Genomic DNA, 23270 nt, shown 5'->3' with positions numbered 1-23270 from the left:
GTAGATTTTGTTTGATAATCCTCTCAACTATCCCCATTGCTAGTGCATCGTCTTCTATCACACTTTTCCTTCTGTTCAATTTTGTGTCAATACGCTTGGGTACAACATTTTTTGAAAAAACCCCCACTTCTTTAGCAAAGACCTTTTGTAATTTACCCTCATTGTGGAGGGTGTCAATGACTGTCTTCTGGACATGTGTAAAGTTAGCAGTCTTCCCTATGATTATAATATGACCAATACCTAACATATATACATAAAAAATGCTTTGTTAAAATTGATATTATGTAACACTCAAATTCTAATTATAAAACTGACCACAAATAAAGGCTTGAAATTAATCTCTACAATAAATCTCACTTTCTAAAATAGGAGACAAAACATTTGCAGCTTTTTCTCGTCCTTTTTTTTCTCGACATCCTTGTGTTTTGAAGAGTTTGCTATGTTTGTAGATAACTCTTTGCAAACTGATTGACACTCTCTCACCAGCTTCAGTTTGGAAGGTCTTCTGCTTTTATTCTGGGAATGATTTGATCATTTCACACCAAAACACATTTGTGTCTGGGACAAAAAAACTGTTTCACTCCAAAATAGTATGGTGGCTGCAAATTCATATGGTGTTTGTCCTTGCATAAAGTTGTTTGACTACAAGAATGTGACACATTGAGCCACTGGAAATTGTACCAAACAAGTCTTCAATTCTGTTCATGATATCTTGAACGATTTTTTCTTATTTCTACATGATTTCACACAAGGACTCAGAGTGTGCCAAGTTGTGCCTTAAAATACATCCAGAAGCAACCCCCCCCCCCCCCCCCCCCATTAGTAATTGTCATCTGGGCTTTCACAATTTTAAAGTGTATCAAAGTGTATGTGCATACAAACTTGTTAATAAAAAAATTCTTTCCCTTATAGATTCCTGTAGCTCAAAATTCAGGTGTAGGTAGAGGAACAAAAATCAGCCTACTGACAATGGGTTCCAGATTCATTTTCAGTTCTGATGTGTCCAAAAAATGCTTCAAAATATCATGTGTTTTGTTCTTTTGCCAATTGTTCTGCTCCTCTTTCTGCCTCTTCCTCTTCAAGTATTTCAGTTTCAAAGTATAAACTGCAGTTATCTTCAAGCTTTTCTTCCCGTGTGCCTTCAGCAAGATGCAACCAGTTTTTTCTGTTCTTCTTACAAGCATTCACCAATGGAGAGCAGCTGTCGAATAGTTTTGACACAGCCTGAGTTGAACACAGAGAGAGAAAGAGAGGATGGATGGGTAAGTAAAGATTCAATTAGAGTGAAGTAACAAGAGTATAGATCTTACATACATATAGTTCCTCACAAAAGTTTTCATACTTATTGAACTATTCTACATTTTGTCTCAATGCAACCCTAATCTTTATCGGAATTTTCTCTGGATGTGACAGACCGACAATGTTTTATAAACCAATTAGCTCAAACTTTGTGACTGGCATGCAAAACTTTTTATGTAAAGTTAAGCTAACGCTACACGTCCCCTAAACATTCAGTCCTCACTTTAAGACATTACTGTGGCAGCAGCAAGCTGCGGGGATGCTTTTGCACATAGCGGCAGGAAGGCTGATAGAAAGATGGATGGCGCTAGATTCAGTATGGATGGAGCTAGATACAGTATATTCTTGGGGGAAATCCATCAGAGGCTGCAAAAAACTTCAGACTAGGCCAGAGGTTTCCCTTCCATCCGAACAACTAAAAAACACACACCCAGAGTTACAATTTCATTAAATTTGCTACTTTGTTTTGCTCTATTACATCAACTTCTAATAAAATCAATTGAAATTTGTAGTTACAATATAACCCAAACTAAAAAAATGTTTAGTTTGGCTCATACTTGAGCAAAGCACTGTACCTAAAACATCAATTGCAATGTCAAACCTTGTACAGAGGGAAGCAGATCTCATCAATGTATTCAACCTGCATGTATGGCAGACGGGTGCTGTTTTCTCTGTCCATTACGTCCTGATGAGGAAGAAGTTAAACCAGCTTCTAATATGGATGTATTCATTGAGAATACATCCATATTCTATCAGACAAACAACATTGAAATACAACAATAAAAATCCTTTTAACTCAGTTTTATCCAAAGTGCAGTCACCATGTCGTCAGTTCACTATACTATCTCATAAATAACTGTTTAACAGATTGTACCACAAAACAATACAAAAAATGTTGTCAAGCTTTGTTAGTAATGTCTGTATTACAGTATTACTGTACCAGGAACTCCTGATGAAGTGCAACTTACAATAGGCTTGGTTTTAAACTCCTCTCTCTCTTTGTCCCCTTGTGCAAAGAACTCCATGGCAACAAGGTTGGCAATCTGAAAGGAGAAGAAATGAAGGTAAAAGCAAGTAGTAAATCAAAAAGACTGTGTTTATTCACGTAATTAGAATTTTCTGAGGCCTACCCTTTTTTGCTCGGGCCAAGGCTTTGTGATAGCAGATAAGTCACTAGCTGTCATCAGCATTGATCTGTCAGGTGAATTAATAACATAAAAGACAACTCTTCACTTTCTTTTACTATACGTATAGTTATAAATTACTCTCAAATGAATTATCTTCACTTTCACCTCAGCAAATCTCTTTGTTTCTCACTCCTCCAGTTCACCCTGCTTTTCTCAGCAAGAGAAAAAAATTCTCCTCTTCTTCTACAAATAGCACAGTAAAGGAATTTATGACGGGTTAGAATTCTTCTCATACAAGGCCGGACCGCTTCCTACTTTGACTATTTTTTTTCCAGACATACTGCATGTAGATGTTAAGATTAGTAGCAAGAACTGCCCTTTTGATCATGTGCAGTACAGATCTGTGGTCCTCATCTGATAAGTTGCTGAGGATCTGGCTCCCCTAGAAGAAAATCAGAGAGAGACTAAGAGAGGAAGACAAATAATTTAAAAAGAGACAACTAAAAAGGTTGAAAAAATAATGAAAAAAAAACCCCAAGGAGATCAGATCTTACGGTGTTATTCATAATGAAGATGCACAGGTTGTAGTGGTGGTTCTCTAAAGAGGAGTGACCGTACAACTGAGCTAAAGGCTGCTGAGACCTACAAGATAGAAAGAACACAGCGTAACATGCTTTGCAAAAGTATCCAGATTCTTTAAATGTTTTCACATTTTGTCAATTTTGAGCCAACTCAAAGTAGTGCATAATGGTGAAGTGGAGAGAAAGGGTACACATGGTTTTGGCAATTCAGTATTGATGGAAGGTGATCCTCTGAAACGGTCTTAAATCTTTTGCAGGGTCCAACAAGTTTTCCCAAAAATGCATTTCTTAGCTGAGGCTGAGAAAAAAAACTAGGACGCCCCTCTCCCTAATTGCTAGTTTTACCACTTTAATTAAAAAAAACTTCATCGAGATGCTTCTTATAGGCGTCAATAAGTGTTTGACATTGGTCTGAGGTCAGCTTATTCTATTCCTCACTTTCAGCTGTGAGATGTTTGAGAGATTTCTTGCATGTACAGTCTGTTCAGTCTGTTTTACATCTCCCAACATCTCAATTAAATCAAGACCTGGAGTTCATCTTAGACCATACATTTCCATTTTATAATTTCGAGCTAGCCTTTTATACAGTAAATGTTCAGGTATGTTTTCTGTCATTGTCATGTTGTATGACCAGGTTCAGTCACACCTCTAATTTTTCTACAGATCTTCTTGCATTTATCTTAAGTACCATCTGATATGTGTATATATGTCCTCCATTTGTAGACTATCTTCCATGTCTTGGCTTTAGACATTGAACAGTCATCTGCACTGAACAGTCATCTATAGAAGGTTGAACTTTGGAAAATGTTTCTAAGCTTCTAACAACTTTCTCTATGAATTGTCAATTGTGTTCCTTAATCTCCATGATGCGTCTCACTAAGGTATTCAAACAAACTTCATTGGCTGCACAATATCTTATTTATGGCTGTCAGGGAACATGGTGATCAATGCAAATGCTCACCACTGTTTTCAGATTTGCATTTATGATTTAGAATATATAGATTTATGCAGATTTTTTAATAGGGAAACCTGCAATCATTTCTCTTCCACAATTTTGCTCTAATTTGTGTTGGTCAAGATCACATCAAATTCCAGTAAAATACATTCAATTTTGTAGAAATAATGTAGCAAAATGTGAAAGTGTTTAAGAAGCATTAGTATTTATGATATATCACTGCTTATTTGAAAAATAAATTATGAGTTGAATGAAAAAAAGTTCACCTTTCTATGTAGGAGTTGCTAACTCCTCTGTGGTCAATGTCATGGTTCAGGGTGGCTATCATCAATGCTAAGATCTCCAGCCGAGAAAGATTTTTCTGAGACACAAAGACATTAAAAGGAAGGTATGAAGACCAAATTAATTGAGTATAATCAGCTTCATTTTTCTTGTCCCATGTATGAGAAAATATTTTCCTTTTCATGTTTGAGCCAATCTCTTTGTATAGTCTGTATACATTTTGATCAAATGAGATGAGCAAAAACATACATACTGTTATGTTATTTACATCAGACCCCCCCAGAATCTCCCTGCTATTTCCAGCTGTCTAAATCTGCTTCTTATTAATTCATGTAAATCAATAATAACTGCATTAAATCTTTGTTTATTGAAGAAATGACCCAAAAATACATTTGAATATTTAGATGCTCTTCAAACAATAGAAAAAAAGTAGAAGAAAAAAGTCAGACAAAGCCGCATCTGTTATTCACCCAGATTTATGTTCAAAATGGCTAATGTTCTCCTGATGGTAAACTCTGACAGTCCAAGTTTACAATTAGTCAAAGTGGATACAGTGAGTGTCATTCAAAGAAAAAAAATCATCTTTTAACTTCACTTGTACACACACTATTATACATATAAAAATACCCTCCATATTTATTAGTCTGTGACTCATACATTCACTCACCTGTAGCTGATCTGTTGCCATGAGCATAGCAAACATACTTTGAGCAGTGCTCAGTGCATGGCTCCAGTTGTGATAAGGAAGGTGGCTCCTGTAGCCACGTCTCACAGTGAGGACCCATTGGCAAAGGCTCTATGCAGGAAAGAAAGATAACTGACATATTTGTATTATGGTTTAGAGAGAAGGAAATCTGCTTTACAAATGAAGCTTGCTTTAATAGAAACAAAGCAGATCAGATACCTTGTAATCAATGTTGAAGTCCTGCACTAAATTCAGGTCCAGAAACATTCGAACTGTGGCCTGAGTGGTGGCGTCTTCTGGTAGGCCAAAATCAGAGAAATGGAAGTCCAAAATATTCAGTGATTCTGCTGATGGGATTGTGGTCTCCTGCAAAACCAACACCATCATCACCACCACACAAAAACAAATGTGCATTTTATTTTTGTAATCAAAAAGCATTGCTTAATAGCCAGAGGGAAGTGTTTTGGTCAGGTGTAGTTTTTTTTGTAAATATCACATCAGTCAACATGTAGACTCTACTTTGAAAGAAAGAATGGATAGAGAGAAAAAAAAGAAATCACCTGCAGTGCCTTAATGTCCTCTTCTGCTGCAGTGAGGTGGTAGGCAAGAATCTGCAAGAATAACATCCATATAAGTAAATTAAAAAAATTAGAAACAAAGTAAGAAACATGCTTTTCTAATACTCACAATTAAACCACAATTAAAAAACATTCTGAAACTCATATTTCATATCAGGAAGAGAGGCAACAATGCCAAAAACTACACCTCTGTATAGCAAATTTATGGATTAATCTGAGCACATTTACTGTACTATCCAAGGTTAAAGGGTTAGGCATTCCTCTAAAAGCTGTCAGAACATTCTTAAAAGGCATAGGTCTTTAGTGAATTTATAGCCAAACATACACAGAAATCACTGACCAGACACAAAAACAATCTTCTTGCATATCTCAGACTTAATGTAGAAAACTATATAGAGAAACAAAAAATGAAAGAAGAACGGAATCAAGGGAGAAAACAATGAAGAACATTAGGAAAATAAAAAGGAATAAAACAAGGAAGGACAAGGAAGTGATGTAGAAACAAGAAATGAAATAAGGTAAGATGGAAGCAAAGAAGGAAGGCAAGATGTAAAGATCTGAGGATGGAGGGAAAGACAGAAGGAAGAGTAGCATGACAAAAGAAAGGGGTGAAGGATACATAGACACATAGGAAGCAGAACAGTAGGTAGAAAGGAAAGAGAGAAGGATATAAGAAGGAAAGAACATATTTCTGTGCATCTTTCCTGAAAAGAAGGGACGTAGGACACAAAACAGGAAGGGCAGAGAATAATACGAGGTAGGAAAGAGGAAAAGAAGGGCAAAAAATAATTAAAGACAGAAACAAGGAAGGGCATACTGTAATTTCTTTTCACAGGCCCATTAGACCTGAAAAATATTCAAATTAATTTCCAGGCTTTTCCAGACTGATATAAACCAGACCTGAAAAACAACTTTTAGGATTATATTTGTTTCATAGATAGAATGATGTCACTAGGAGCAACCTGAAAACTGTGACTAAGAGGACAACATACAGCAGTCTCTTACCTCTTCTGTAACCTCTATGCTGGCTCTTCTCACTTCAGTGATCTTTACAGCTTGAGCATACTGCAAGGCCAGGCCACAGTACACAGCCAGATCCTCCAGGAGTCGCTCGTCATATCGATTAAAGGGTTCCAGTTCATCTGAGTCTCTGGTCCGTTTGTTTATGAGCTGGCACACAGCTAAAGGACAGAAAAACAGACTCAGGATGTTTAATAGTCTTCAGTCTTTAGCAGAAAATCATGCTGCTCCTGTTATATATCACTCTCTTTCTAATGAATCTACATCAAATATGAGTCTAATTTTTAATTTGAATTGTTAAAAGAACTCGAATTTTCAGTGAACATCAATTTTTTGGGAATAAATCTGTAAAGGTGTAGAAGAGGCCATGAAATTCCATGTTATCAAAATGGAAAGCCTTCTGTTCAGTAGCTCCCAGAATCTGGAACTCTTCTTTAGGACTTCAGATTAGTGACTTGTTGTCTTTTTAAAAACCAGACATATTTTTATGTCTGTTTTTTGTCCATTTTTTGATCAAACTATACTTTAAAGTTTGATCATCACTCAACAATCATTTTAGATAAAAGTAAGTGATAAATATATAAACTCAAGAAACTTACCAATAACGTTTTCTGACCTTTCATTTCTCACAGGGCAGCAGACGATACTCCTCTCTGATTCAACAGCGCTCTTTGCCATATTAACAGTTTCTGTAGCCCTCATTGTTTCACAAGCATGTGACAAATCTATATCACTGATGTCATGCTCCCTAAAAAATATAGACACATGATTTCTTTTTTAACCAAAAATCTAAAAGTGAAAGATGTTAAATTGTCAAAAGGTCTCATTGTCTGCAGGACATACCTTCTGTAGATCTGGCAAGTTGATCCAAGCTCTTCACACTCCAAGTGTATCACACATGAGAATATTATCTACGGTAAAAGCCAGAAAGCAGCAGAAAATACAATGTTGTATGATATAATACAAACCTGACATGTAATACAACAACTAATAAAATGCAAAATATGATGTTAATTAGAAGATCAACCTCATCATCCTTTGTGACTGAGGTTTGGTCACTGGGGATGAAGATAGTGCAGTATTGAGCATGAGTGAAAGGCATGATTGTGGCGGCCATCTTGCTCAGCAGAACCTCAAAAGAATGATGCTCCCTTGATAACACCTGTGCCATTTCTATCAGAGCCTAACAGACACACAAATATACAGTATGCATGCACATTGAGGGATTTATTTTATCGACACACAACAGATGTCATGTTGCTACCTGGCTGCGCTTAGCCTCTTGTCTTGAACTCTCATACAGCTGGATGTTTTCCAGAACCATCCCCAACACATCCATATGATTGGATATTACCTGAATAATAAAATTTAATAAACATTTTTTCCAGGCAGGAATTGATACATATTCTAATAAAAACTCTCATCCACTGGTTCCATTTCTCACCTTTTCATCCATGGAGGTAAAAGCAGGATGGGAATCACAGCCTTTTCTTTTGTTGATCATTACCACCACACCCAACATCTAAAAAACAAATCACATAACTCATTGTTATGCAGTATTGATAGAACTTCAGGCGCAAAATCAATACACAAATAGAACTGTGATGAATGTTACCTCTCGCCTGTGGTTCTTGATAGGAACACTCAAAACTGTCCTAATCTTTAGGCACTGTTTACTGTCTACTTTGAACTTGGGATCCTGCAGAAGTAAACAAATAAAACAAGTCTTACAATATTATTTCCGAGGGCCTCACTTATTTTAAAAACATATGCATGTAAGGCAGGTACAGAAAAAATGCATGTGTTAGATATTTGTGTAATTTGGCAACAGAATATATTACTTATTAACCAACCTCCATGCAGAAACATTTTGACAGTATGCAGGCACACTGAGCCTTGCAAAGGGATTTGTTCACTTTCAACACTTAACAACTAGAAGCCCTGATGGATTTAACTTGAATTTTATCTGGGAGTCAAACACAAAAATTCATGCTTTTGGTAGTTGTACAACTTCTCTGTACAGCTCTATGCAGAGAAGCTGTACATAGTTGACGGGGGAGTGGCAAAAATTGGGCAAACCTTGAAGTAAACCTAAATATGGTTTAGATTAAACCATATTCTTCCATTAGAATAGAACAGTGTCAAAGTACAAACCTCAATATAATTGAAAACATTTGGCAAAGCTTAAAAATGGATGTTCACATATACTCTGTCTCATCTGGCTGAGATTAAGATATTTTGGTAAAAATAAGCACAAATATTGACTCAAAAGGAATTAATAAAAATGCACACCCCACTTTCCCTATTTTATCTAAAACAAAAAATATGAAAACCATCAATCTTATAAACATTGAAGTTTGTAGTTGCAAAAAAACAAAATGTGAAAAGACTTCAACAGTTTGAATGCTTGTGACTGATCAATAACTGGAATAGCTAGAATTGCTAGAATACCTTTCCATATCCGTCGTGACAAAGGATTACGTGTGTTCTAACTGTACCAGGAAATAACTCATCCCTAATGACGTTGGCCATAAAGACGAGGGCTGGAGAGGGCATCAGATGTAAGCCTTTTGGTGGCCTCTGCCACCTTTCCTCACGGAGCAGGTCAGTGGCTGTGCAAATGTCATCAAGTAAATCATGCATTTTACTGCATCACTGCAGGTTTTTGGGGAAAATGAAGACTCTCAGTTTGGTTCCTAAACCCTCTTCATGTATAATTATTACACTGAACTTCAAATGTATGTCAGTATTTTTATAGTGTTTGGTTTACAGAAAAGGAAAGTACAGCATCTATTTTGTTCACATATTTACTGGGAACAGCTTTAAGTGAATGTTTGGGTGAATAAACCTGGTTAAAGCCAAATGGTGCCACGCTGAAAGCACAGCATAATTGCTAATTACTTCAGCTTAGCAAACCACTTTATCAGTAGACTAAGTCTAAAAGGATTAAAAGAAGCTACACCATCTGGGATTTTGTGACTTGCTTCCCACTAGCCATGAGACGATCATGTTGTCAAACATGTCGCTAAATCAGAGGACACATGAGGCCAACTCTTTATGATCTTCATAAATAGGGTGAATTCAGATTTTAAATCTTTCACTCCAAACTTGAATATGACTATTCCACTTTATGTCACATGGAAAACATAACAAGCTACATGTTTGTTATGTAGCACAAAATAAAATTTTGTGTGATAGATCAACCCAAATTGGGGAGTGTAAGGAAATGAAATGCTTACACTCATATACTGTATATATATATATATATATATATATATATAAAATGAACCACTATAGGTGGTTCTTTAAATTAAATAATTTATTACACATAAAAAAGTTTAAACTCAGTCTATGAACAGCTAAGTTGATTAATGATCTAGTCAAAGTTAGAATTTTTAACATTTATTGGATCAGTAAAGTATTTTTGATCCCATGATCCTATTTTGATATTTAGAGGGGATGTTGTGTTAAGGGTTACGGTCAGTGATGGTTTTCCACCACACAGCAATTGAAAAAGTAAATTTTTTTGGTCTCATCTGAAAAAGCAGCTTCCTCCACATGTTTTTTTTTGCGGTAAGCTGCTATATTTTTATAGTGCAACATGACCAAATCTGAAAACGTTTGGAGGTACAGAAACCTTTTCAAGGTACTATGCAAAATAAAATACCTTCTGAGCATCTCTTAGGTTTATTGGTGATCCTGTAGCCAAAACCAGCTCCATGACACCCTGCAGTATATTCTGGTGTGCCTGGCTGCACCCATTTACTGTCAAGGATATCACTTCCTCTAAATCACTTTCTCCACCGTAGACCTTTCTCACAAGGGAAAGGGCACCACCCTCAGCAGCCAGCAGCTCCCCCGCATGGTTGAGAGCTTCCTGACAGAGCTCTGCCACAGATCCCATCCATCTCAGCCCTCCTCCCAGGAGCCCTATCATCCATGGGCAGCCTTCTCCGAGGCCACAGGACACACTATTTGGACCCACTGAAGGCTGAGCATAAGGAGCAAAGGGCAACTTGTTGGAGCAAAGACAAATGGGAGGACAGGGAGAAACTGAAGGCCATAAGGAGCAATCCGTCTTATCAGGAGCACTAAGGATTGGAGTAACGGGAACAGACATTCCGCGGTGAGGAGCCATCATTAGAGGGTCATGGAGGTCATGAGAAACTTGGCAGTCACATCTGTCCTTGTGGGAGATGATGTCCAGGTTTCCCATGCTCTTCAGAAACCTTGGTGTCATATCTGCCTGAGGATCACTGATCCTGAAATCAAACACAGGAAGCCAAGTAATGATAAACAGCTGAAGCACAGCTTCTAGTAAACATTGGCTGATTCAGGAGCTGCACAGGTGATGGACATCAAACTTGTAAATGCAAAGAAGTCTGGAGCCTCTTGTGCTGAGCATAGTTTAAGAAATGGGAAAAAGATAAATCAATTAATCAAAAATAATTTGATTAATTGATCATTAATTGATTAACCCTAATAAGTTAGAGTTTCCCCTAAAAAAGTAGGGGGAACTTGTTTTGATAACAAGTAGGGTTTTCCAAATATTACTGTCTGAACAAACATTTCAAAAATAGTATTACAACAAAACATGGCCTTCTTCTGGTGTTTTCAGTCATAAACACAAAATAAACACACAAAAGCTTTCCTTTTATATGTTTTTTCTATTGGGACTTTGTATTGGTCAAAGGACAGTTTCATTTTGTTCTATTTGTATTGAAAAAAAAAAGAAGAAATGTTCAAGGTTGAAAAAATAAAACAGACTAAATCAAGGGTCCCCTAAAATCTGCATTCCAAGAGGGACATCTTTGACTCCTCACATCAATTCTGACCTCAAAAATCCAAAAATGGCTGACTTGCAATTAAACTTTTTCACAGTTGCGGTCATAATTATTTCCTTTTTTTCCCCCACAATTCCAACTATGCAAAATTTCTCATTGAATCTTTCCAACACAGTATTATAATGTATTATTAACAGACACCTTACCAAGTTTGAAAGTACAACAGGGAGAGACATGCCCAGTTTTTGTTGTTTCTGATAAAATATTAAACGTTTTCTATAGTCATTAGTAGCGTGGGTGTCATTGTGGATCCGTTTGGAGCAGTAAGAGCTCCAGACCAGCTGAGCCAGAACAGACACTGGCTGGGAGAAACACAATGTTGTTAAGAATATCGAGTTTTGCACCCTTTTCTTTTGAGAAACTGTTCAGCTTCCAACAATAAAGTAAAATCCATATTTTTGTATACGCGTGTGAATGTTAAGGGACATTTTATTTAATATTTTAAACGTTATTAATTACACTCGGCCGTCAGAAGTAGCAAAAACTTACACTGACGCTCTGCGTGAAAAGTACGCGCTGGTAAAATCCGAGTGGTCATCCAGCCACGCTCCGTCGCTTGACATTTCACCGTCTAATTTCGCTTTTCTCACTTTGGAGCGGGGGCTCCACAGGGGGGAAGAGAGCCACCCTGCGCCTTGAACGGAAAGAGACTCCATCACTTCTGTCCTGCGGAAACATTTTGGAAAAGCAACTTCCGAAGCCGGCAGAGACGCACCGGGAGTGCCGCTGTCAGGCTCCATGGACTCCTTCGCTTCAGGGTTTCTTCCACGTAAAGACAAACAAATGGGAAACACCAGCTAAGTGATCAGATTAATGACGTGTCAGGAAGCAGGGTGATGTCTGAAGGTAATCCCCTGACCTTAATTTAACCGGTCTGGTCCCATAGGTTTAGATACTTGGAGCCGATTTAAACCTCAGCTCAGAAAACATTAATTGATTTAGAGCTGATGGCTTTGCGTCAATAGGAATTATGATTCTATTTTAGCCAGAAATCGCCGAACAGGCTTCGAATCTTCTGCTGGCTAATTTGAAAGCTCATAAATGCAATGCTAAATAAACCTTCGCTTAAGTTGTGACCGAATTACCAAGAACGTATTCATTGCAAATATATTTTTGATATTTCCAACAAAATAACATTTGTTGCAGTATACCATGATCACCAATAAAAAATAACTAGAAAAATTAGATTGAAAACATAAAGGAAAGTAAAGCAATTTGCACATGTTAAGCATGTCATCATACACAAAATCATTTGAGTAAAAAAATGATCACTTTGAACAAATATACAGTAGCCTAAGAAGAGCTCTATTGACAAACAATTGAATGTAAATAATCTTCCTACTAAACTCATAACTGGCTTTATGGCCAATTCTATTGGCAAAGTGTAAATACTGAAAGCACTAGCTTGCACTAGTATAACACATTTGCCATATTACGTGAAAAAAAAAATCAATATATAAATATGACAGATAAATATATTTTTTTCAAAATGTAGGTTCCCTGTACAATGTTTCATTAAACATTAAGAGATGCCTTGTCAGAAACAAGCGCCTATAATGAAAGCATTATACATCTAAATACATCAGGAGTATGGAGTGCAAAATAAACTAAATTAAATACAAACGTTACTTCAGACCCAGGAGGGTTAATATACATTTTTCAAACTTTCTGGGTGATCTTTTTCAGCTTTCAGCTGCCTTTCGGGACCTAAAAACTAACCAACAAATGTAAATTCTTATTCTCTTTACAATCACAATGGATCAACTGTGTAAATCAAATCTATGATCAAAAAAGTCAAAACCTTATAATAATTCTTATTTTATTCAACACACTACATATAAAGCACTCACCAGTGAATGGCTCCCCCTGCTGGTCAACTGCGCTCCCCACCACCTGCAGTGGGCGGATCCGCCGGTGACAGCTGTGCTGTGATAGGCTGCTCCAAGAGGAGGCTGCCATGACATCGGTGGATGCTGCACAGGATCACATCCACACCATCGGCAGCAAGCGCTCCTCCATCCACCTTGCCATCCCTCCGTCTTTTCTCTCTCTTCTCCTCCTCTGCTTCTCCTCCTCATACCACCATCCTTGCTCCATCTATTCCTTTTCCCCTTCCCTCGACAGGAGCACACTGCAGCAGAGGGCCGTGTACACACACTCTCCAGCAGGAACGGCAGCAACGGGCAGACTGGTAGGTGAGCTGGGGCCTGATCCCTCTTGTCCCCCCATCCTCCACCCCTCTTCCTGCAGCACAGGCAAGACATTGCATTCTCCTCTGATCTCCGTCAAGGACTATCTGACTGTAAAGTGTGTGTGTGCGTGGAGGTGTGTGTGTGTGTGTTCGGATATAAGAGGAAGGAATACCACACCCTGAGATTATTTCCTACTCCTGACATAGCTTCTGGGTGAATGAGTGGATGAATGCATTTATATTTGCCCAGTCTTCACCCTGAGCAAATTTTTGCATGCTTACTGAAACCAGCACAATGACTCGTATTCTGTGTCTGTGCTCGATCTGTTTGTTATCACGGCTCCTCTGCTCAGTGCATGGGTTTACTCCAGCACCAGTTAGGCCTTGGCAACACATTTACACTTATCTAATGTAGGAAGTAAATTTCTGACACTTTTTGACATGTGGACTCTTCTTCTTTTCTTTCCAAAAACATCTTTCTCTTCAGGCTCTCCATTCACTTTGTCCTCCTCTTAAAACCCCATTTTCTCCATCCTCTTTTCTCCTCCTCACCCTTCTTCTCCGTCTTGCTGTCTGGTTTCCCAGGATGCCTCGGTTCAGGATGCTTCAGTAGGCCCCAGCAGCATGGGCGGAGCCTGGGCGGGAAGAGAGATTACAGATTGGACCCTTCCCCTCAGGACGGGCGAACTGGCGGGCCACCCTCCCTCTTCTTCAGATGGGCGAGGACGCTGAGAGCCCCAAAATCAACCACACCTTCCTGAGAGACTACGTCACAGAAGGTGGGTCAGTGCTCTCTCGGTGGGGATCACAGATTGAACGGGTTAATAGGGCTGTCTGGGAGAACATGATGGCACCATTTTGTGGTTAGATTTCAAATATTACTTTTGAAACTTATTCTCAAATTACTTGTGGATATTTATGATGTGATGTTTAGCAGAAATTAGATTTTTCTTTTATGACTTGGAGAGTTCACAGTGATCATGTTGTTTTCATGTTTCTTTACATTTGAAACCTACCTTCTTTCTCCTTTTCATTTGTATTGCAGCTACTATTCAGGGCTCAGTATTAAGGTATAAAATTGTTTGAGAAAATTAATGCCAAAACTCATAAAATAATCTGTCTTACAGTTTTGATAAGTTAGGTTAGGTTTATAAGAGACACCACCAGAAAGTGGTTCCCAGATAAATGTTATTCTCTGCTCCTCACATGTTGCTTCATGTAAGGTGGGTAAAGTGTATCTTCTCTTGCCTGCACCAAAAATCCAATTGATTGTTTGAAATCGCTGTGTAAAAACCAGGCATGGGCTATCAGCGTGAGGGTATTTCATTATCTTTTAGTAGCATGTTTTGGAAAAATTGCTTACATTATATGCCTTTTTTCCTGTGGTTTAAAGTTATTTTAATTAAATGCCAACAGAAGTCCTAGAATGTCCGAATTCTCCAGCTGTAGAAACTACAGAGCATTGAGTAACATATTGTTGTTCTCCTACTTTTGGCTTGTTGCTGTGCTGTCCTTCCTTAAAGGAAAGCAAAATTCTAGTTTTGGGACATTTTTCCAGTTGCAAATAACACAGACCTTTGGGTCTAGATATGGAACAGTATCAAGACATCTAAACATCTTAAAAAAGCTACAGTTTCAACATATCTCAAATTTTCTAATGTAGCTCCCTATATTTCCTGCCAAGAAGAGCAAGACTGACCAAACGTTTCTCCAGCTGTCTGGAGCAAACTCGGCTGAAAATATGTCAATTCACAAATCATTAATGGAATGGAAGCTTATTGAGTGCTACTTAGTTAAATTATATTATACATTTTGACATTATCATGTAAATATGTGGAAGTGTATTTACCTTTCATATGACTTCATTTTCTGGTAATGGGATGACAGAGAATATGGTAAAATGACCAGAGTTTTATTTGGCTGGCTGAATCACAGAAGTGAGTCAGCTGAATGAAAGAAACATCATCTAATTTTCCTTCACAATACAGTCAAATTCTAATGTTTGGAAATATCTTTGGTTGCAAAAGTTACTGTGTTGAAAACGACTATTAAATCATTTCATATATTTTTGTTTAAAAATGATAGTGTTTATAATATCTTGGTATTTTTAGTTGAGAGTATCATACCATAAAAATCTCATACCTGTATCTGTTGCCATGCCTATCATGTCTGTATGTCTTTATGACTTAGTTGTCTTCGTATCCTTCTTAGTCATTATGGGTTTATTTTAACCACCATCCTGAGTGACTGGTGCCATTTTCCTTGTGTCCCTTCCAGCCGATGTCATCTCTACAGTGGAATTCAACCAAACAGGGGACCTGCTGGCAACAGGGGATAAAGGTGGCCGAGTGGTCATCTTTCAAAGAGAAACCGAGGTCAGGTCACCTTATTGTACTGCTGACTCTCTGCATGCAGGACTGTCTTCATAATGCATCAATACAAATGGCAAAAAAATGGTTTCTGACTTGCTTTTCTGCACTTTTTAGTCCAAGGGTGTGTCAGAGGAGGCGGGTGAGGTGGGGGACTCGGGAGAGTACAACGTCTACAGCACGTTTCAGAGTCACGAACCTGACTTTGATTACCTGAAGAGTCTGGAGATAGAGGAGAAGATCAACAAGATCCGATGGTTGCCGCAGCAGAATGCCGCACATTTCCTGCTTTCCACCAATGGTAAGAAACAGATCAAACTCTGACAGGAAGTCTCATTGATTTTCTGCAGAAAGCTTTTTAAATGTCACAGGAAAAGACCACAGCTTTGGTCTCAAACTTCACAGCTATGTTCCCACAGCGCATAAAGTATTTTAATCGTTGGTAGTGACTGAAATAAAATCTTTATGACTGAACTGCTATTGGTTACTTTGGAAATTATCTCAGATCTTTGTTTGACACTTTATCTCTCCCTGAAGAGATAAATATTTCAAATTAATTTTCAGTGTGAATATGTTTTAAGGCACTGTGTGTCTGCCAGCTTTGTTTAAACAAACTCCATATCACTGCTGAGAATGTGCTATGTTCCTTTCGCAGATAAAACCGTCAAACTGTGGAAGGTCAGTGAGAGAGACAAGAGACCAGAAGGATACAATCTGAAAGATGAGGAGGGACGAATCAAGGATGTTTCCACCATTACCTCTCTGAGGGTACCGAAGCACACACACCCCTACACACATGCTAACCTACTCTTATGTGTAGTTTTGTATTAGCTTCACATTCAATGCAAAAACAGCTTGCTTTGTGCTTTGTGTATTGTGTTCTTTAGTTCTGCCCTTTCTTATGTATTGTGTATCCTTTCTCATCTGCATACATTTTTTCCATCTTGACTCTTTAACTTTCTGTTTAAGGTGCCGGTGCTGAAACCAACAGATCTGATGGTAGAAGTTCGCCCCAGGCGGGTGTTTGCAAACGGACACACATACCACATCAACTCCATCTCCGTCAACAGCGATGGGGAGACCTACTTGTCTGCTGATGACCTCCGCATCAATATGTGGCATCTGGACATCACTGATCGTAGTTTCAGTATCCTTTGCAGTCTTGGTTTGTTTTATGATTTACCCAAATTACTACAAAATGATTGTAGTAATTTGATTTACCAAGTTACTACAAAAAACTGCTATTGGTTACTTTGGAAATTATCTCAGATCTTTATTTGACACTTTATCTCTCACTGAAGACGAGATAAATGTTTAAAATTATCCATCCATCCATCCATCCATCCATCCATCTTCTTCCGCTTATCCGAGGTCGGGTCGCGGGGGTAGCAGCTTCAGAAGGGAGGCCCAGACTTCCCTCTCCCCGGCCACTTCTTCCAGCTCTTCCGGGGGAATCCCGAGGCGTTCCCAGGCCAGCCGAGAGACATAGTCTCTCCAGCGTGTCCTGGGTCTTCCCCGGCTCAGTCATCCGGGAGGGACTCAGAGTAGAGCCGCTGCTCCTTCACATCGAGAGGAGCCAGTTGAGGTGGCTTGGGCATCTGGTCAGGATGCCTCCTGGACGCCTCCCTGGTGAGGTGTTCCGGGCACGTCCCACCGGGAGGAGGCCCCGGGGAAGACCCAGGACACGCTGTTTAAAATTAATCTTCAGAATTTACCAATGTATCTCTTTTCCATTTGGACAAGCAAAATCAGTGCAACACATGTGTTTAAACTACAGTAACCAATTAATTTTGTTTAACCCTCCCGCGCGGAGCTCAGGAAAACCACAACCAAAGTCACAGTCGGACAGTGACGAGGGGGTGTCCTGTCAGACTGTCAGTTTACGAAACGACACACACAAAACAAAAAACCTTGTAAAAGTGCACATGGGGTCAGGACTCTGTCTCTTAAGACAACGGGAAGGTATTAATCAACCTAATAAATGTAACATTTCCACTTAAATTAATATGCATTTATATTAAACATTATTAACAACAATAAATAATGATAAATAGCTAAAAAAATTAACATGATTGTTATTTACAAAAATAGTTTATTTTTTCAAGGTTTTGCAAGGGTTAGCAGCACCTTTGTATTTTCCTGAACTTCTGAACTGGTACGATCTCTGTAGATGATTGAGGTATGCGAACTGAGCACTAGGAACTCTTCTGAGCTCCAGATAAAATCACAAAGGACAAGCACAAACAGTTATCCCAAACATTAGACATTTTTAACAGTTGTTGTTTTAAATGTGTGATATAAGTAAGTTTGACTTAGCTGTGCGCACTAAATCTTGTTAATCATATTTTGAATAAACCACAATTGCGGCAACATGTACAGCAAATTTTGTTAATGAATGTGCCGAAATGCTCACTTTGAAAAGACTTAACCATTCATGCTGTAAGGTATCCTATAATTTAATAATTCTGTAATCTATATTTCCATTTGTAATTCACTTTGCTACTCAGACACCTGAATTCTCCCACAGTGGAACAATAAATTATGTTTCTATTCTATTCTATTCTATTATAGAATATAACCACATACTATTATAAATATAGCCACATTTAGCAGAATAACCCATCATAAAGTTGTGTTTATATGTTAATAACACGGTAATAATACCATGGGGTGTTTGTTTTGATAAGAGTGCCGCACACACTGTGATATCATTGCAGGTTGCAGCATGTTATGCAGGCTGCCTTTGGTGTTTTCCCATTCAAATGGAAGCTGACCTAGAAAATCTCAGACACATCTATGGAAGACTAGTTTGAATTATTCACTCAGCAGTACACTTTCTGCTGAGCCTCATAGGACCACTACAACACAAATAGAACAAACTGAAGAACAGATTGTGCAGCCATGTTAGAGTTGAATGGGATGCATTATTTGGTTGTTGTTTAAGGTTAACAATTATGCAATAAAAAGTCTGGACCAAGAAGAAATGCAAAACATTATTTGTTGCTTTTATTTTTCTTGATGGAACTTCTTCTCAGACATTGTAGACATCAAACCTGCCAACATGGAGGACCTGACAGAGGTGATAACAGCAGCAGAGTTCCACCCTCACCACTGCCATCTGTTTGTGTACAGCAGCAGCAAGGGGACCCTGCGCCTCTGCGATATGAGGGCCTCGGCTCTCTGTGACAGACATACCAAACGTGAGCATGTTTTTTTAATTAAAAAAATTTATTGCAGTAAACAATGGAAGAGGGGATAAAGAATTCCAGGCAGAAAACCAAAAAAAAAAAATCTGTATATGTGTAACTGATTAGTTTACATCTCTGCACTGTGTTTGTGAAGTTTTTGAGGAGCCTGAAGATCTCGGAAGCCGTTCATTCTTCTCCGAGATTATTTCCTCTGTGTCGGATGTTAAGTTCAGCCACAGTGGGCGCTACCTGCTAACAAGAGATTACTTGACTGCTAAGGTGTGGGACTTGAATATGGACAAAGGCCCAGTTGAAACCTACCAAGTAAGATCATACTACTTTGATTTCAGATGGCCCCCATCTGGTGTATGATGTAGGAATGATGCTGTTTTATAGCTCTGCGTATGCTGATTTCTGAATGCGGTGGCTGACTGACTCTTTATCATTCCCAGGTCCACGAATACCTGAGGAGTAAACTGTGTTCCCTCTATGAGAATGATTGCATCTTTGATAAATTTGAATGTGTCTGGAACAGCTCAGACAGGTAAGTGTTGACTGGTGGAGACAGTTTGCAGAATAATTACATTTAAAAGCAAATTAGATGAATGTGTCAGTGCTAATCACTGTGATTCTACTAATCGCCTGGCTCTGACATTATCTGACATCTCAATCAATGTTGAAGACAGTCTTTGGAGACATCAGATCAATCTTCCAGGTTTCCTTGCTGCCCTCTTCTCTGGCCCATGACAAATCTTTCTTCCTGCTCTCCTGTAACCCAGTGTGATCATGACGGGGGCATACAACAGCTTTTTCCGGATGTTCGATCGGGAGACGGGCCGGGGCGTAACCCTTGAGGCATGGAGGGAGAACAGCAAGCCTCGGGCTGTGCTGCGGACACGCCGGGTGTATACGGGCGGGAAGCGACGCCGTGGGGACGTAGGCGTCGACAGCCTGGACTTCACCAAGAAAATCCTGCACATGGCCTGGCACCCTGAGGAAAATATAATTGCTATTGCAGCCACCAACAACCTATACATCTTTCAGGATCGTGTCAATCCCGACGTGCAGATGCAGTAACAGGAATGCAAACGCAAACTTGAAACAATTTCAGTGTTTAAGGAGTGCATGTGAGAGATGCAGCCTCTGAAAATTGGGATTTATTCTTAATGAGTAAATAAAAGACTGATTATTGATCTAAAAGAAGTTAATAACTGAGGAATGGTGTCTAATAGTTTTTTCAGCCCTGAGATGTGCTCATGTCTCTAGTGGCAATTGGGACTTCATTTTTTTGCTGCACTCTACTCCCACTTTTCCAAGATGTTTGTGTAATTTCCTTCTGCAGAAGCAGTGAAGAAGGTGCAGGGACACCTCTCCATCTGCAATGACTCAGTGCTGTTAATCACACAGTGTTGCACCGCTCACTAATCTACTCTTTTCACGGAAAGAACGGAAAGCGCTTTGGTAAAGAAATGTGTGATGCTCCTGACATAACTGGATGACTTTACGAGACATTGCATTTAAAGTTGTTTTTTTTTTAAATGTGGAATGTTAGGAATGGTGTAAGTGAATGTTTCTTTGCAATATCTTTATTTTCTCTGCTGAATTACAACAGCTATTGATACTCTCCTTTAGAGCAGTGCTCTTGGAGATTATACACATAATTCATACATGATCTGTTCACAATGAGATAATATCACCAACAGTTCAATGGTACTCCTGCTATAAAACATGATAATTTTCTATAGACAGGTAACATATACACTTTTTACAGTTAGCTGTATATATCTGTGTTGATTTCTTAAAGACAGTACCTCTTTGCTTCAAACAGATTTTGTTGTGTACACTGTAAATGAGCATCTCATGCAGAAACGTTATGATATCTATAACATGGTTATTATTGTGTAGCAATACATTCAAAGTTTTGGATGGAGGAGAGGGCTTGGTGAATCAATTAGTATTTTGTTGTGTTTCCTACTTATGCCCAGATAAAGGCTGATGATATTCAAACAAATAGTGCCCTGCGAAAGTGTTCGGGTACCTTAACATTTTTATATTTTGTCATGTCACAACCACTAACTCCAATGTTTTGTGAAAGGTTAGCACAAAGCAATGCATGTCTATAAAGTGAAAGGCATGGGATACATGGTTTTTTTTTTTTAAATTCAGCCCTTTTGAGTCCATGCTTTGAAGAAGCTTTTTTGCTTCAATTATAGATGTAAGTATATCTATACCAGCCTTGCACATCAACAAACTTACATTTTTGCCAATTTTTCTGTGCTTCAACATAGTCAGGTAGTCAAAAGAGTGTTTGTGATCTTTGATTTTCAAGTCCTCTCACAGACATTTAAATAGACTTAATTGTTTGACAGATCTGTTTAAGCAGATATCTACTTTCAACTAAACCATTCTAAGATGGCCCTGTTTGGTTTTTTTAGGGTAATTTTACTGCTGTAAGGTGGGACTCCACCTCAGCTGGAAGTCTTTTACAGCCTGTTAAGTTTCCTTACAGGATTGCCCTGTATCTAACTCTTACCTGTTTTTGCGTCCAACATTTTGCACGATGCAAAATGCAAAAAGTTAATTTTTTGGTCTCATGTGACAAAACCCCATTTTTTCACATTTGTCGTGTCCCCTACATTGTTTGCACCAAAGTGCAAACAGAACTTCTTATGGCTTGGTCTGATATCTTGTCTAGGTTTAGAGTTTTAGATAATACTCCTCACATCTCAATAGGATGTCCAAAGCTTGGATTACCTTACTTTAAACTTCTTTACTACTGATATCTTTGGTATGTTTCTTAGTTGTTTCTTGGTCTTTCTGATGCTGTTTATTCTCTCTAACAACCCTCTGTGGCCTTCACAGAGCAATTGGATTTTTCCTGAGATTGCGTTGCACACAGAGGGAGTGTAATTATTGATTAGAGAAGTTCTGAAGTCATTTGACTGCACTTTGTTTCACTTAAGAGTATAAAAGCAAATGGTTTTGATATAAATGGACAGCTGACTTTTAACTATTTTTAATTGTATATATTTTTGAAAACCATGCATCTTATCCCTTTCATTACAGAATCATGCACTATGTTGTGTTGTTTCTTCACATGCATAGACATGTGAGGGTGTAAGATGACAAATTGATGAAAAAGTTCAAGGTTTATGATTACTTTGGCAAACTACTGTGAATAAGACAAAAATGTAACTGTTATAATGTGTGAAAATCAAAATGAGCCTTGTTCATAGAAGCACATTTTAAAAAGGGAACTCACAATCAAGGAAAACTTGCACATTGTTTATAAAAAAAACACAAAACCCTGACTCAGCTATATAAAAGCTGAAAACTGTTTTGTTCTTATTTGTAGGGTGCTCGAGGGTCAGAGGTCATTATCAGTGCAATAGCTCATTGTATGCATCATTGAAAGATCTTTACTGTCCAAAAACTTATTATTGTCTAAATTTATCATAGTGTATCACAGGAATTATTGTTGTCATAGTTGATACCTCACAGTGCCGCGTGCTGCTCTGGGTTGCGACAAATGAAAGCTATAGGTACTCAGCGTGTAGATGTGGAATGGTTTTATTTCCTAGGGAGCAGTACATTGTTCTCAAGTGACCTTGGTCCTGATAGGATTATTGAGCGGTCTGCATGTTGACCACATATGGAGGAGAAACAAAATTATTGCAGAAGTGGTGAAGAATTTTGGATCTTTTTGAAACCTGAGCTTTGAATGGGCAACAGTTTCTCACATCTGTCATTACATTTACTGTTTCTGTTTCTGAGTAAGGACACAAATGTGCATTAAATGTTTTTATTATTATTATTTTTTATAGCAGCTCAACACAAATGTGAGAAACCACACACAAAATGGCTTAAGTTGTCATTGAGTGACTTGTAAATCTGTCATATCCGCTGCCATTCAGCTGGAAAAGACATTAAGTTTAAGGTCACAGCAGCATCATCATCAGCAGCAGCAGCATGTTACCATTACTCAGTGCTTCTTATGTGTATATCTATCATACTAAAAAAAGATGTAAATGTACAAAAACCTTATTCATGGATGAAAGGAATGTGCATTAATAAAACTATCTGAAAACATGTCTATTTCTGTCTGGGTGTTTATCTTAAATGGGTCATATTTTTATTCTAATACAGAACAA

General features: G+C 38.3%; 2 protein-coding genes across 3 annotated transcripts; one reads left to right on the top strand and one right to left on the bottom strand.

Moving 5' to 3' along the window:
* Window positions 1–839: 839 nt before the first annotated feature.
* Window positions 840–12264, bottom strand: LOC102221893 (cGMP-specific 3',5'-cyclic phosphodiesterase-like). The gene is made up of 20 exons (XM_023333465.1): window positions 11861–12264; window positions 10195–10789; window positions 8143–8226; window positions 7972–8049; window positions 7792–7881; window positions 7555–7710; window positions 7371–7438; window positions 7127–7275; window positions 6513–6688; window positions 5490–5540; window positions 5149–5295; window positions 4912–5040; window positions 4229–4323; window positions 2981–3068; window positions 2768–2868; window positions 2592–2669; window positions 2430–2493; window positions 2268–2342; window positions 1901–1984; window positions 840–1224 (listed from the first exon to the last, which is right to left on the bottom strand). The coding sequence occupies exons 1-20, from the start codon at window positions 12109–12111 to the stop codon at window positions 1024–1026; spliced, it is 2760 nt and encodes a 919-aa protein (XP_023189233.1). The 5' UTR covers window positions 12112–12264; the 3' UTR covers window positions 840–1023.
* A 1057-nt stretch (window positions 12265–13321) lies between these two features.
* Window positions 13322–23210, top strand: LOC102237020 (serine/threonine-protein phosphatase 2A 55 kDa regulatory subunit B beta isoform-like). Of its 2 annotated transcripts, none has more exons than XM_005805014.2 (10): window positions 13322–13562; window positions 14148–14341; window positions 15840–15937; window positions 16049–16232; window positions 16587–16699; window positions 16901–17078; window positions 18967–19131; window positions 19274–19443; window positions 19572–19663; window positions 19899–23210. In XM_005805014.2, exons 2-10 carry the CDS (start codon window positions 14278–14280, stop codon window positions 20194–20196), a joined length of 1362 nt encoding a protein of 453 aa, XP_005805071.1. In that variant the 5' UTR covers window positions 13322–13562; window positions 14148–14277; the 3' UTR covers window positions 20197–23210. The 2 variants fall into 2 exon arrangements, with proteins under 2 accessions (XP_005805071.1, XP_023189988.1); XM_023334220.1 differs by having other exon boundaries at window positions 14050–14341.
* Window positions 23211–23270: the final 60 nt, after the last annotated feature.

Source organism: Xiphophorus maculatus, chromosome 5 (genome assembly GCF_002775205.1).
Source record: "Xiphophorus maculatus strain JP 163 A chromosome 5, X_maculatus-5.0-male, whole genome shotgun sequence".
Lineage (NCBI taxonomy): Eukaryota > Metazoa > Chordata > Actinopteri > Cyprinodontiformes > Poeciliidae > Xiphophorus > Xiphophorus maculatus.
The sequence above is the reverse complement of the archived record's forward strand: the minus strand, read 5'-3'. Positions and strand labels throughout refer to the sequence as shown.